We start from the raw sequence: 14,936 nt of genomic DNA on the forward strand, positions 1-14,936 counted from the left end.
GGCTCCTTCCTTGATTTCATGCTCCGCAGGGTGAGCTCGGGCGCCTCGCGCTGCCCACATCGGCCGCAGGCCTCGCCGCCTCCTTGACCCCAGCCTCGGCCTCCCCCTCGTCGCCGCCCCCACTCCCGTCTCTCCCGGGGCTGGGCGGAGATCGCGGGCGGGCTGAGGCCGCTACCGGCCCGGCCTGGGCCGTAGCTGCTACCCGGCTACTGCGGGGCCCAGTCCGGTGGCGGCGGCGCGGGGGCGGCGGGGCGGGCTTCGGACGCAGGGGGCTCCCGCTCCCCGCCTCGGTCCCTCCTCCCGCCCGCTCGAGCCGCGGCGCCGGCGCCTCCCCCGGAGCATGTGTCAGAGCCGGGGCGGCCCGGAGCCCGCTGAGCCTCCGCCACCGCCTCCGGGGCCCGGCCCCCGCCGCCTCCGCCGCCACCTCCGCCGCCGCTCCTCCTCCTGCGGCCGCCGCAGCCGCTGCGCCCCGCGGTGAGTAGGCTCCGCCGCCTCGGCCTGGCCCCGCCCGGGCAATGAGAAGCTGCTTCTGCGTGAGACGGAGCCGAGACCCGCTGCCACCGCCGCCTTCGCAACCGCCGCCGCCGCCGCCGCCGCCGCTTCAGCGGGGAACAGTTAAGTGCGGACCCGGGGCGCGCGGGCTCCGAGGCCCGGCCAGCAGGCTGGGGAGGCGGGGAGGGCCCGGCCGCAGCAGCGCGGAGGTGGCGGCGGGGGCCTGCGGACCGGGCTCTGAGCGAGGCCTGGCCCGGGGGAGGCGCTTCGTGCCCAACATTGTCGAGCTCTCGGGGCTGGGACCCGACTGATCCCGGCGGGGAGCCACATGCCCCACTATACCCCTCTATACCCCTTTCCCCCTCCTCCCAAGGTTAGAGTTCCCTCCCTCTCCCCCCCCCCCCTGCAGCCCCCAGGCCTGCCAGGCAGCAGCTTCAAGCCGGGGTTGGTGCGTGGGGGATGGGAGGGGGACTTGGTTAATGCCAAGGTGCCCCCAAATAGCTGTGTTTGGAGTGCATATGTTAGAGGATGGGGGTTGGAGCTGGGGCAGAAAGGACCACAGCTGAGCTTAGTTAGGGACTGGAGCAGAGGAAGCAGGGTGCCAGGCCATGCACCTGGAGCCAAGGTCCAAGGAGAAACTGGGCATACCTTGCAGTTGGTCTTTTTGAGAGGAGCAACTATACAACAGTCATTTAGTCTTTGCCCCTGTATGAAAGACACACGTGCTTTCTTAGAACAATAACCCCCCCTTTTCCCCCATTAAAGTGCATTTCTACTTCCCACCCCCCTCCTTGAACTTTGCATTTCATTTAGACTAGAGTAAAAGACTAAGAGCATATATAATGGCCATCTCCCCATAGATTGAGGTTCCATTCCTATGATTTCTGCCATATAGGCAAGACTGCAGGACAGCTCCCTCTCTGGGGCCTTTGTCTCTGGTGGTTTCTTCTAAAGATAATCTTGCTGTATGTTTCTAGACAGCTGGCTGGATCTCATCTCATTTTAACTGTGCTAGAAAATCTTATCAGCAGCACCAGAAACCCGTTAGAAATGTTAAGAGATAAGCTCTGTAGAAATCTACAGTAACTGAAAAACTCAATGTGCTTGGAAGGTTAGTTAAAGTAGACTAGTGACAACTTCTCTTAGGCTAACCGGAAATCATGGAGTGTATTACTTGGTGTTTTGCCAGTCCCCAAATTACTTCACTTTTTATTTCATTTATTTCATTTCTTTTCTGTGCAAAGATATCCTCTTTAGCTCTTATGAACTCTGAGATATCCTCTCTAACAACACTCATTTTACATCTGTCATCTAGCTTTTATTCTTTCCTTCCAACAATTGTAATTTATTAAGTTCTAAGTTACTGGGGAGTACAGTAGATAGAGCACTGGGCCTACAGGCTAGACCTGAATTCAACCGTGGTCTTGGGTACTTAAAGAGCTGTTTAATCCTGGAGAAGTCACTGAATCTCTTTGTGCCTTAGTTTACTCATCTGTAAAACGAGGTTAATAATAATATCTATCCTCCTTGTGAAAATAAAATGAGATGATAGTTGTATAGGACCTTGCAAACTTTATGGTGCCATAAAAATAGGAACTTTTAGTATTAGTTAATAAGTATAATAAATGCATTCAGTGCTGAGAGATTCATATATAAGATGATCTCTGCCTTCATGGAAAATCCAGTCCAGTGGAGGGTTTATATCAACCTCATGAGTGCCCATTAGTTGCTTATTGGAAGAGGAAAGATCACTGCATTTGCAGTCAGTAGATTTGGTTTGGAATTACTTGACCAGTTACCATCTGTGGGACCTTTAACAAGTTGCTTTATCTCTCTGGGCCCAAGATTCCTCAGATGAAAATGAGGGAGGTAGACTGGATAATTCTGCTATCATTTCCATCTTTGCAAAATTTAGTAAATTAGAGAATTTTAAAGAGGGGGGAAAGAGGGAGAGAATCAGAGAATCAGGAAGGCATCATGAAAGAGATGGCATTTATATAGGGCACTCGCTGAAGGATGAGTAGGATTTCAATAGGTGGAAGAACATTCCAGGAATAGGGAATGATATGTACAAAGGATACCATTGGTACTTCTTATTTCCTTGTCTCCAATTTTCAGCCCATTTCTCAGGCAGCTGTTAAAGCAATCTTAATTCAAAAGTATGATCTTGTCACTTTCCTGTTCTAAAACTTTGACTTTTCAATGACTAGAAGATAAAATATATACTTCTTTCCCTGGCATTCAAGGCCCCCAGGTGGGGCGGGTGGGGCTTCAAACTTCCTTTCTAGCCAAATCTCACACAGTCATTCTGTGTACATTCCAGCCAATCTTTATAATTTTCTGATCTTTTTCCTGGCCCCTCTTATCTCTATGCTTTTATATTCAAAATGGTTATGTCCTTCATATCTGGAACTGTTGCCATCCAAAACTCTACTTTTTGAAATCCTTTTTCTAGTTTGAAGGTCCAACTTGGGTACCACTTCCCCTCTAAGGCTTTCCATGTTTTAACTTCCCCATCTTACCCCTTAGAGATGACTTTTACCTCCCTCTTTGAAGCTCTCCAGCCTCTGACTTTGTATGTGATTAACTCATTCTCACTTATTGATTCCATTTTTTGCTCCTTGGGAGCAGTATATATTTATTGTGTTTTTCAGCCTCTCTTTCTTGATTGCATTTCACTTTACTTCCCTGAACTTCCATGCTGTATGGGGGAATAAGTGGCCAAATTGGGCCACTTATTCCCCCATATTTGACATATCATTATTCTGTCTCTGGCCTTTGTGCTTTCAAAGGTAGGCTGTTCCCTCATGCTTGGGATGCTCTCCCTTCTTACCTTCACCTCTTGAAATCCCTAGTCCTTTTAAAGTGTGAAACCAGGCTTTTCTGGATTTCTACCCCAGAAATAATATTATATTTACTTTGTACATATATTTCCTGTTATATTTACTTATCTATATATTTGTCACCCCACAGCCAAATGTAAATATCTTGATGGAGAGACTATCATTTTTTTACTTTGTAATACCAGTTCCTAGTACAGTTCCTGAAATAAAATAGGCATTTAATAAATGCTTGTTTAATTTAACAATTTAATTGAATATGTCTTGGTGTCTCAATGTCTTTTGTACATAATGTCTTTAGAGTTGGAGAAACAAACTAGATAATTTTGGTAGCAGTGTGGAGCATGGACTAGAGGAGAGGCCAGATAATCTTAATGCATTGGTCCAGGCAAGTGATGATCATAGCTGTGCGCTACTAGGATGGTAGCCTTGTGAATGGAGAGAACTGGACAGTTGTGAGATGTGTTGTAGAGGAAAACTTAATAGCTGATGGTAGAGATTGAAGGAAGAGTCAAAGATGACTTCAAGGTTTTGAACCTGGATGACGGAAAGGGCAGTGGTATCTTTAATAAAGAGAAATTTCAAGGAAGTAAAAGGTTTTGGTGTGAATTTGGGGTAATGCATTTTTGGAAGGAGATTTATAAACCAGAAAGTTATCTGGAGGACAGGAAGACAGGTTACACTTAAAACTCACATAAAGGTCAATTGAGTTTAGAGAACATCAGGCTTAGGGTTTGCTATTAGTACTTAAAGGGTTGTAATATAGAAGAGGTTTTCTTTCTTTTCAGCCCCAAAGAGAAGTAGTAGCAATGGGTAGAAGTTGTAAAGAGTCAGGTTTTGGCTGGTCTTAAGAAAAGACTTCCTAATAATTAGAACTGACTCAAAATAGAGTAGCCTGACTTTGGAGGTAATGAGTTTCCTGCCATCCATCACTTAAGATCTTTCTGTGGAGGCTGGTTGCCAATTTGTGAGAGATGTTGTCACAGGGATTACTGATTAGAGAAGATATTGCTGAAGTCTCTTCGAACTTGAAGCTTCTATAACTTATTGCCAGTAGTTCCCTACTTCCTTTCATTTAAAGGACCCTCTTAGACTTGAAGTATATAAATAGAACTCATAAATACTTGCCTAAGATTAAGGACCTCAAAATATTGGGGGATCAGAAAATTTGGAGCAAAAGAGAGGGCACTAAATTGAAAATTTTTCTGGATAATAAACTTTTTTACATTCAATTTCTTACTTAATATTCAAGGGGGAAAATACCATTAGTATTGGCATTTTTCTCATGGATCTGCTTTTCACATTGTGTAAAATGCAGGGTGCTATGAAAGCCAGCTTAGAAAATGGGATCCATGGGGCTAACATTCTGCAGGAACTGGCGCACAGTTTTAGCCACCTGAAATTGACGCTTCAGAAACTAAGCTATGACTTCCTTCTTCCACAGGGGAAGCTAACCATAGAGCTGGAACGAAGCATGGGAAGTTTTGCAGATGCGATTATGATGATAAAGATAATGAATGAGTGACTACATGGCATGCAGGTGGTCAGAGTGGGTTGTATTTTATTTAGATGGCTATTATTGTGGCTGCAGTTCAGTGAACAAACTCTCCTTTGATTTTGGTTTTTTGACAGCCTCTGCAGTAAGAAGTATTTGCATAAGATTTAGATCCAGACAGTTGAATGACTCCTTAACTGGAATCAGTTGAAGGAAGTGGATATACATTTAACTTGGAGAAAAGAAGACTTAAAGAGGTGTGATTTCTTTAAGTAGGATCATAGGATTTAAAGCTTGAAGAAACCTTTGAAATCATCTAGTCAACCTTATTTTATAGAGGGGAAAACACGTAGCCTATGGCTCTATAGCTAGTAAGTGATGGATTGTGTCTGGATTTGAACTAAGACCTTCTGAGTCCAAGTACACCACTCCTTAATTAAACTCTGCTGAAAGGCTGTCCTGGTGGAAGGAAGTTTTGGCTTGATTTTCTTAACCTGAACTAGATTAAAAAGTAATTGAGAGATGTTTAACAAAATCAATAAAAATAAAATACAACAGATGTTAATTTGCAGTTTTCTAAGTTCAATATGCAGCCATATATTTCTATTTGAGTTTGACACCTTTGGTTTAAGGGGCAAAACTAGAAACAATAAGAAATGACAGAGGGATAGATTTGGTATCAATGTAAGGAAAAAAAGGGGAAAAAGTTTCTTGCAATTAAACTTGTCCCAAAGTAGAAAAGTGTGTTATGGGAGGTAGCAAGTTCTCAACAGCAGTGGGATGAATATTTCTTGGGGATGCTATAGATTAGCCTTAGATATTTACTTGTGTAATCCTGGGCAAATCACTTAATGTCTCTCTGCCTTGGTTTCCATATCTGTAAAAAGAGGATAATAATAGCACCTGCCTCCTTATGTTGTTGTTGAGGATAAAATGAGATATTTGTAAAAGCTCTCTGTGGACAATAAGCTATTATTATTAGTAACAATAATTATAGTAACTAAAAATAGTAATTATAGTATAATTTTTGTGTGCTGAATCCTTTTGACAATCTAGTGAAGTCAATGGACCGACTCAAAACAATGCTTTTAAATGCATAAAATAAAATAATTAGGATTACAAAGGAAACCCAATTATATTGAAATACAGATATCAAAATATAAAACAAAATAACTAAATTTACCCAAAAAAATTCAGCTTAAGAATGTTTGCTTGGAATTTTTGGCCAGGTGTAGGTTGGACCAGATGATATCTGATCCCTTTCCAGTTCTGAGATCTTGGGATTCTCTTTTAGTTGAGCAAACTTTAGTCATTAGGTCAGGCTGACTTTGTTTGCCTTGACTCTGTGTTTGCAGCTTCTCTAAGTAAGAGGTAGTTGTGAAATATGGCAATTCCTATAGGACCTCTCTCTCCCCTTTAGGCCATATTATCTCAGGAGTTTCCAAGGTTAAGGTTTTCCTGGCTCCTGGTATCTCTTAACTTCCAGGAAGCAGTATTTGCAGCAGGGATCGCTCATTTCCTCTGGACCATTTACATCAGGTTAAGCATCTGATTCTGTTGTCAGAGAGGCAGAGCCACTGCCAGGTGTCAGTGACATGCCATTCTTTGTTGGTGGCATTCACTGGGCATCTGTTTGGTTCACTTGACACACTTCTGCCTAGATGCTGAGATATGAGAAGCCAATGGGCATTGAGCCCAGGACTTTACAGATGAACTCCACTTATCAGACTTTTGTGAGGAACCTAGTTCCAATTTCCAGCAGGGAATTAACACTTCCTGATAAGTTCCCAAACATGTTCTCTTGTTCTCTCTTATTTGAACTATCTGAAGGCCACCACAATACCATTTTTGTAATTTCTAGAAACCCACCTTTTATCTTTTTCTTTATCTGAACCCTCTTGAGATTAATCAGGGAAACTTGTTTATAGTCCTTTTCACATCCTCCCTTGATGCTTCAAGGTAACATAGAGACAATCCTGGACTCTCAAAGGCTCTGGCACTGGGGCACACTTTAGCAGGCCACCTCCAAGCTGGAAAAAAGTCTTGACTATAGGCTTGGTAATAAAGTATGTGTGTAAGTTTTCCCAGAGTCTTATCTAGCCAGATGTCAAGAGGCTTTCTAGTTTTTTTGGCCACATCTTTTCCTGAAGACTGACTTATTAGTAGCCAGATCGTTTTTCTACCTCCACAATATCTCTCATTGGACTCCTTAACCTCTACTGAAAGCCACCATCTTCCTTAGTACCTGGATTATTGCAGTGACCTCCTGATTGGTCTCCCTGCTGCAAATCTCTCCCCACGTTAATATGTCTTCCACCTAATTGCCAAGTTATTTTTTTGAGGTTGGATCTGACTATAGCACTTTCATGTTCAGTAATTTCTAGGGCTTCATTGCCTCTAGGATAAAATATAAGTTCTTCCTTTTGGCTTTAAAGCCTTTAACAACTTGGCATCAGCATAGTTTGCTTGAAATATACTACCTCCTCACTTCCACAATGTAGAAGCCTTAGTTTCCTTTAAAAAAATATTATTGTCATGCAAAACACACTTCAATATTTTTCATTGTTGTAAGACCACACTCATACATAACCAAAGCAAAAAAATATATATATTGATGTGGAAGATGATCCAATAGTTCTTTCTCTGGAGGTGGATAGCATTCCCCATCATAAGTCGTTCAGGATTGTCCCAGATCAGTGCATTGCTGAGAGCAGCCAAGTTTTCACAGATAATCATCATTCACTATTGCTGTTATTGTGTACAATGTTCTCCCAGTTCTGCTTATTTCACTCTGTAACTGTTCCTGCAGATCTTTCCAGCTTTTTCTGTAATCATCTTGTTTACCATTCCTTAATAGCACAACAGTATTCCATCACCAACATGTACTACAATTTGTTCAGCCATTCCCCAATTGATGGACATCCCCTTAGTTTCCAATTCTTTGCCACTACAATAAGAGCAGCTATAAATGTTTTTGTACAAGTAGACTTTTCCCCTTTTTTTATTATCTCTTTGGGATATAGACCCACTAGTGGCATCAACCTTAGTTTCCTTTTAAGATTCAACTCAATTTAAGCAATCCCTTTTGAAGTTTAAAAGAGATTCTTTTTCTTCTGGTCAGAAGGAATTAGTCTTTGAAATCAGTTTCTTACCAAATTACCATCTTGCATAATAATGACAGTTTCTTGCTTGGTAACCACATTTGGGGAAATACATCCAGATAAGGGAAGATTATGACCATCAGAACTGGAAGGCATCATACCTATCACTTAATTCACCATTTTTCTCTTTTATATAAAAGAGAGGTTATGGAGACCATGAGAAAAGGGAAGTGGCTTGCCCAAAGTCTTACAGCAAGTTAGTAGCAGAGTAGGCACCCAAAACTTCAGGCCTCCTGGGATTGTCCTCTGATGTTATATAATATCTCCATACTAGACAAATACACCCCTCACTTTTACCCCTAGCAGTCTGTTTCATTAATGTTCTGGTTGCTTAAGGGGGTAAGAAGATAATCACTATCTGTTAATGTGTTGTTGTTATGAAAAGCAAAAGCAGTGTGACTTGAGGCAGAGCAGAAAATGCAAAAACATTTTCCTTGCCCTTGAGGGCTTTACATTGTAAAAAAGGGCAGGCCTCGGGCTTGGAAAGAAATCAAGTTGTGCTATGAGCAAATAAATATTTTAATAATTGAAATAATGAGCTCTGAGCTTGGTAATACCCCTTTTCAAGCTACTACTACCCCCTGCCATTAAATGCATCATCATTTTGGCACTAATAATGAATAGATTGTGTTAGAAGATTGCTAAAGCTTTCCTAGATCTAGCTCCTGCAGTCTCTGTTTTAAGTTTTCTTTGCAATGCTAAGCATTCTATGTTCTAAGGCTCCCTTTTAGCTCTAACATTTATGTGTCCATAATACAATTATTTCCTGCCTAACACTGTTTCTTAATTCTCCCCAAATCAACATTAGGCTAAAGGCTCTTGGGAATGGAGGTGGCAGTTCCATAGAAACCACCTTTTAAATGGATGTGGAGCCCCATGGCATAAAAGTGGCTATGGATTGAGGCAAGGGGTTTGTGACTTTCAAGTTGGTTGCACTTCTGTGGAAGGAGTTACCCAAAATGTTTATGGTCTTCTATAATTTTTATTTTAGATTTCCTGGGCCTCTCTCTCTAAGAAGGCCATGTTTATCTGTGCCTGCTGTCTGGTTCACTGGGGTCATTACAAATGCTCTTTCAAGACTTTTTAGACTCATCTTTACTTCTGGAAAATTGGTGACCAGAATTGTTCATTGACAGACACTGGTTTAGGGGGCAGCTGGGTGGCTCAATGGATTGAGAATCAGGCCTAAAGATGGCAGTTCCTAGGTCCAAATCTGGCCTCAGACCTTTCATAGCTGTGTGACCCTGGGCAAGTCACTTAACTTGTGACTGCCTAGCCCTTACCATTCTTCTGCCTTAGAACCAATACACAGTATTGATTCTAAGACAGAAGGCAAGAGTTTACAAAAAAAAAAGGAAAAAAGAAAGAAAGACATTGGTTTGGCAGGCTAGAACAGCATTACTAGAGTTCCTGAGTTGATGTTAACTCTTGTTACAATGTCCCGTCATATCACTATGATGCTTTGAGACTTAAGAATTTTTCCTCATAGATGACCCGGTACGGAACAAGTACAGGTGCTGTAGTAGTAACCTTGTTTTATAAACAATTATATCCTGACAGAATTCAGGACTTGGCATCAGTAAGACCCAAGTTGGAATGCTGTCTCAGACACTTAATAGCTATGTGATTCTATCAAGTCCCTTAAACTCTGTGTGACTGTCTTCTCATCTGTAAAGTGGGAATAATAATAGCATCTGATTTACAGGGGTTTTGTGAGGATCAAATGAGTTAACATATGTAAAGCACAATATGAAATAAATCCCTAAAGCACTATATAAATGCTAGCCAGCTATTATTATCCTACATTTCTAGACCTCTTATGATACAACATAGTAGCACATAAGTGTCTTGGCTTTGCTAGCTGAGTACAAGTTCTTTCAGGCCCTACTAAGCTGGAAAGCTTGGCCTGCGGACTTGCTGTGTGTTTGTTGACAGAGAGGACCTGTTGAGCCGAGTGTGGGGATGCTTGTCAGTGGAAGGATAGCCATTGGATGGTGATTTTTTCCTAACCCAACTCAAATACAATCAGCTATGGTGTGGAGTATGGTGGTCTGTCCTGATAGCAATCATTAAATACTCTCAGTGACAGTCACAGAGTTTGAATCCTTACTCTTCCATTTATTATTACTTTTGACCATGGGGGAACTCTTAGGATCTCCAGGCCTCATTCTTAATTATATACATTGAGGTCTTTGAACTAGATGTTGTGAATAAGATCATGCAGACAGGAAATGGCAGATCGTGAATCTGAGGATCAGCCTTCCTCCACTCCAGTTATCAATATACAGTTACTCAACTCTGTAATTAAGCACCTATTGTGTAAAGCCCGGTGCCAGCTACTGCAGACACTTTGCAGGGCAGTCTTTGCTATGGGCCATCCCAGTTATAGGCAGTAGATTGTTGGTATTGGGAACTGGGAGGTAACTTTATATTGAGGATGTCAGAATGTAGAATGCCTAAACTAAAAAACAAATTAGAAAGTGAAATACTGGGAGGTTAGAGCTTGAAGGAAACTTTGAACAGAACGTCAGAATAAGAGTTTCTCAAAGTTGGAAGAGAACTTACATAACATCTCTTCAACCGCTTCATTATACAGAAGAGGAAGGAACTACAAGGAGACAAAGGGACATCACAGCCAGGGCTAATGACAACCAGACTTGTGTAGCCAGTGGTAAGAGTATTGGAATTAGAGTCTCAGGACTTGGTTTCAAATCCTGCCACTGTTTGTAAGGACTTTTGTGACCATGGGATTAGTTCTTAATCTGTTTGATATAAGATCCGTTGCAGTTGTAAAAGCTATGATTTTTCATAGCATACTTCCTATGAGGGTATCAGGGAGGCTTGATGGAATAGAAGGGATTTGAAATGGCCTTTGTAGTATGGATAAGCCTTTAGTAAGAGGAATCTGGGGCTCATTGTACAGGGCCCCATCTATTGATGTCTTAGTTCTAGTTGTGGTATTATCACTGGACCCTTTCAGGATCCCCATGACTACTGTACTATGGTGGAGTTCATGATGAAGGTCCTGTGGAAAGTGATAGGTCAGAGTTGCTCATTGATTTATTCAAGTAGTTATTATTAAAGGTTTTCTCTAGGTGCTGCACTGGACCTTTAAGACAAAGTTTTGTCTTGTTTTGCAGGATTTCTTTTCTTTCTATACTTTCTCTGTCTTGGTTGCTTCATTTGCTCCCATAGCTTCTATTACCACATCTATGAAGAGGCCTTAAAGTCTGTGTCTCTGCCCCTGAGCTCTAGTCTTGTGTCTTTTTCATCTATTTCCCTATTGATTATTTCCTATATCATTCCCCAAGTAGCCCAAACAGGACTGATCTCTTCCCAACTCCTTTGTCCATCTGCACAGAATCAGGTACCACCATCCTCTTAGTTAAGGGCACTTGTAACACTAGAGTCATCTTTGACTCTTCTCTCTCTTCAACCTCCCCTCCAACTAATCACTTGTGATATCTTGATTCTATTTCCACATCTCATGTGTCTGTCTCTTCAGCCCTTCCATTGCACCACCCAAGCTCAGACCCTCATTAACGTGGGTTGGTGTAATGGCTACTGACTGGTCTTCTTGCTTTCAGTCTTTCCATATCAAAATCATCCATTGCTTTCTGTGTCTGCAATCTTCCCCATGAGCTACTCTGACTAGGGCACTGAACTCATCATGCCACTTCCTCTACTCAGAAACCTTCAATGATTTCCCGGCTGCCGACTAAATAAAATACAAACTTATGATGTTGGCATTCTAGATCCTTTATAATCTAGCTCCAAACCACTTCTCCATATATTTCTGCTAAACTGAATTACTGCCTCCAGTTGTTAGCTCGCTTGGTGTAATGTAAGCTCTTTGAGGGTAGAGATTATTTAATTTTTACTTTGGCTCTCCAGGACCTAGTTTTCTTTTTTTTAGGACCTAGTTTTCTTACGTGGAGAAGACATGAAATAAATATTTCTCTCTTATCTTCATCTTCTTTCCCATCACTTTGCCTTTACTTGGGACATGCCCTGTAGTGGAAAAAACACTGGATGAGGTTGGAGAATCTGGATTCAAATCTTAGTTCTGCTTATTTATAGCTTACTTCATTGAGTTGTTAAAAAGATGCTTTGTAAAGTCTATATAAATAGGAGCTGCTATTTATGCCCGCTATATCCCTTGCAATCATGTCCTCTTGTCTCTTTACACAATCCTCACTCTAACATGAGTCCTTGTTGCCTGGATATTGGCTGGACTATTGCAGTGGCTTTCTGACAGGTTTCTCTGCCACAACTCTTCTTTCATCTGATCCATTTTCCATGTATTACCAGATTTGTCTGTCTATACAGAGATATTGGCATAGCACTTCTCTGTTGAAAATTTTTTACTGTATTTTCATTTAGAGTGGAAATTGTGATTTGATTATAGTCATGTAGTAACTCAAATCTAGGTCTTTTGAATTCAAGATCATTGGATCCTACCCGCTCTTCCCCATTTTCACCCCTTCCACATTACATGGTGCAGCCCAATATAAAAGAAAACTGGCATTTGTATTTGCACTTCTCTTCTTTGTTTATAATATTTTATAATTCTTTCTATTGGTACAGCCCTACTAGGCTATAAGTTCCTTGGGGACCAGGACTGTATCTCATCTAAATAAACTTTTCATTTTCCTCCATTGCCTAGCACAGAACTCTTCAAGGAGATTGTTAGTTTTTCAGCCAGGAAACTCTTTATGATCTAAAAAAAGTTTAGGAAAAAAATATTTGATTTAATTCTACAGTACTTAAGAAGGATGTTAAGGGGGTCAGCTAGGTGGCTCAGTGGATTGAGAGCCAGGCCCAGAGATGGGAGGTCCTGGGTTCAAATGTGACCTCAGATACTTCCTAGCTGTGTGACCCTGGGCAAGTCACTTTACCCCATTGCCTAGCCCTTACCACTCTTCTGCCTTGGAACCAATACACAGCATTGATTCTAAGACAGAAGGTAAGGGTTTTAAAAAAAAAAAGAGGAATGTTAAGATGTTACTTTCCAGAAAGGAAGAATATATAGATATGAAAAAATTTAGAATGTGGAATGAAGACTGCTAGTCAAGTCAATAAGCTTTTATTATTAAGTACTCACTATGTGCCAAGCACTGTACTAGATATTGAATGCTAGAACTGGAAGGAATATTTACATTAGAATATAGAATATAGGATGTTAGAGCTTTGGAAGCTTTGAATATAAGTGTTAGAACATAGAATCCTAGAAGTAGAAAAGAATTGAGAGATTATTTAATTCAGGAGTTAGTCACTGGGAATTTGTGAATTTGTTAAAAAAAAAAACCCAAAACTCTATATTTCAATATAATTGGTTTTCCTTGTAATCTGATGTATTTTATTTTGCTCATTTTAAAACATTCTGCAAAGGGATATTGTCACCACACTGCCAAAGGGGCTCACATCACAGAAAACTTTAAGAACCCCTGATCTAGTTAAATCTCTACCTCACCCTCATCCTTCTGCCCCATTTTACAGAAGAGGCACAGCTGCACAGAGATAAATGACTTCACTGTGTGGTAGCAGCCAAATTAGACCTAGAACCCAGTGCCCATGTCTCTAGTCCTTTACACTCCACTGACTAATGCCATTGAATTATAAATAAGCTGATTGCATGCTTGTTCTTCTGTAGGGAATTAAACTGTTTTTTTTTTCATACAAATTGAAATGGTATAACTGAATCTTCCCCTCGTAGGCTCTGAAATTTTGTTCCTCACACATTTTGTACAGGACATATTAACTCAGAAGTCTGTACCTGAGCTCTGCTTGCCATTGCAGCAAAGGTTGAAACTGTATTCTCCCCAGCAGTGCTTCCTTCAAGGGAGCGATCTTGGCCTCCTGCAATGCTTCCTTCAAGAAAATACTGTAAATTCTGACTTGCTACCTTCTGCCAGCAGAAAGGCTAAGCTTTGTTGGCTGGGTGTAACAATTGATAAGATAAACCTGAGCCTCACTAGTGCATTAGAAATTCTACAGAGATGGTATCAGAGCTCCTAGGAGTTTTAGACTGAGATACTATAGTTTAGCTATCCCCAAGGCTAACTCTGGGAGGTGAGCCTTTGAGTTAGAAACAATGTTTAGCATCAGTTAAACCAAGCACAGCACTACTGATAGATTAAGGACCCTGCTGTTTCTGGGCTTTGATCAGAGACAACGAACCCGGTATTCCCTATGTTTAAACATGGTTTATAGTTTAAATTTATTTCAGAAGGGACCAAGTGATGTAGAGTCTAGGGCAATATGAGGCTAGTTGGATTTGATTCATCACCAAGGCCCTTTTATATCTGTAACAGAACTTTTAAATTAGAGGCCAGGGCCTCCTTGAAGTTTTCCCCTTGCAGGAAAAAGCTTGAAGAGTTCTATATATTCTGTTATTTCCTACTACTCCAAGCCAGCAGGGAGTCTGGAAAATCTTCCCAGATGAGAAGAAGTGACCTGTGTCTAACCCCTTAGCTCTCACACCCAGTGTCTTCCTGAGTAATCTCCTTTGGAGTGGACTTATATGAATGAAGGCTTTGTTGTAATGCAAAGGTCACTGGCTTTGAATTTTCTAACTTGCTTGTATGTGAAACAGAGAATCATAGAATATTCAAGTTGAAAGGGGCTTCAGAGATCCTCAAATATGACACAACATCATTTCCCCAAACTCTCTTCTGATTCAGGCTGGATGTGGGCTCCATAAGAAAATCCTGATGTGATATTTCCTCCTTTTGACATATTAACAATGAATATGTTAATATGTCAAAACAGCTGGGATTACATTGGTGTGGGCACTCCTTCCACTGATACAGGTAGTAGATACTTTGCATTCTGTAAATTTCAGAAATTACTACAGTTAAAAACAATTTATCATTAAGTGGTTAGCCTGCTTGTGATAAGCCTCTCTACACATAACTAGGTTTGTAGTCCTATGATAGACTCGGAGTA

General features: G+C 41.3%; 1 protein-coding gene across 4 annotated transcripts in view; it reads left to right on the top strand.

Annotated features, from left to right (window-relative positions):
• The first annotated feature begins 300 nt into the window (after nucleotides 1-300).
• The window catches only part of MVB12B (multivesicular body subunit 12B), a 300,578-nt gene continuing 285,942 nt past the window's right edge, over nucleotides 301-14,936 (top strand). Inside the window, exon 1 of one of the 4 annotated variants that reach the window (XM_001372709.4) lies at nucleotides 301-614. In XM_001372709.4, the coding sequence (XP_001372746.3) occupies nucleotides 516-614 (99 nt within the window). In that variant the 5' untranslated portion in view covers nucleotides 301-515. The remainder of the gene's footprint in view (nucleotides 615-14,936) is intronic. The other 3 variants (XM_056812165.1, XM_056812164.1, XM_056812162.1) reach the window with 3 other exon arrangements.

The sequence above is a fragment of the Monodelphis domestica genome, chromosome 1, assembly GCF_027887165.1.
Source record: "Monodelphis domestica isolate mMonDom1 chromosome 1, mMonDom1.pri, whole genome shotgun sequence".
Taxonomy (NCBI): Eukaryota; Metazoa; Chordata; class Mammalia; order Didelphimorphia; family Didelphidae; genus Monodelphis; species Monodelphis domestica.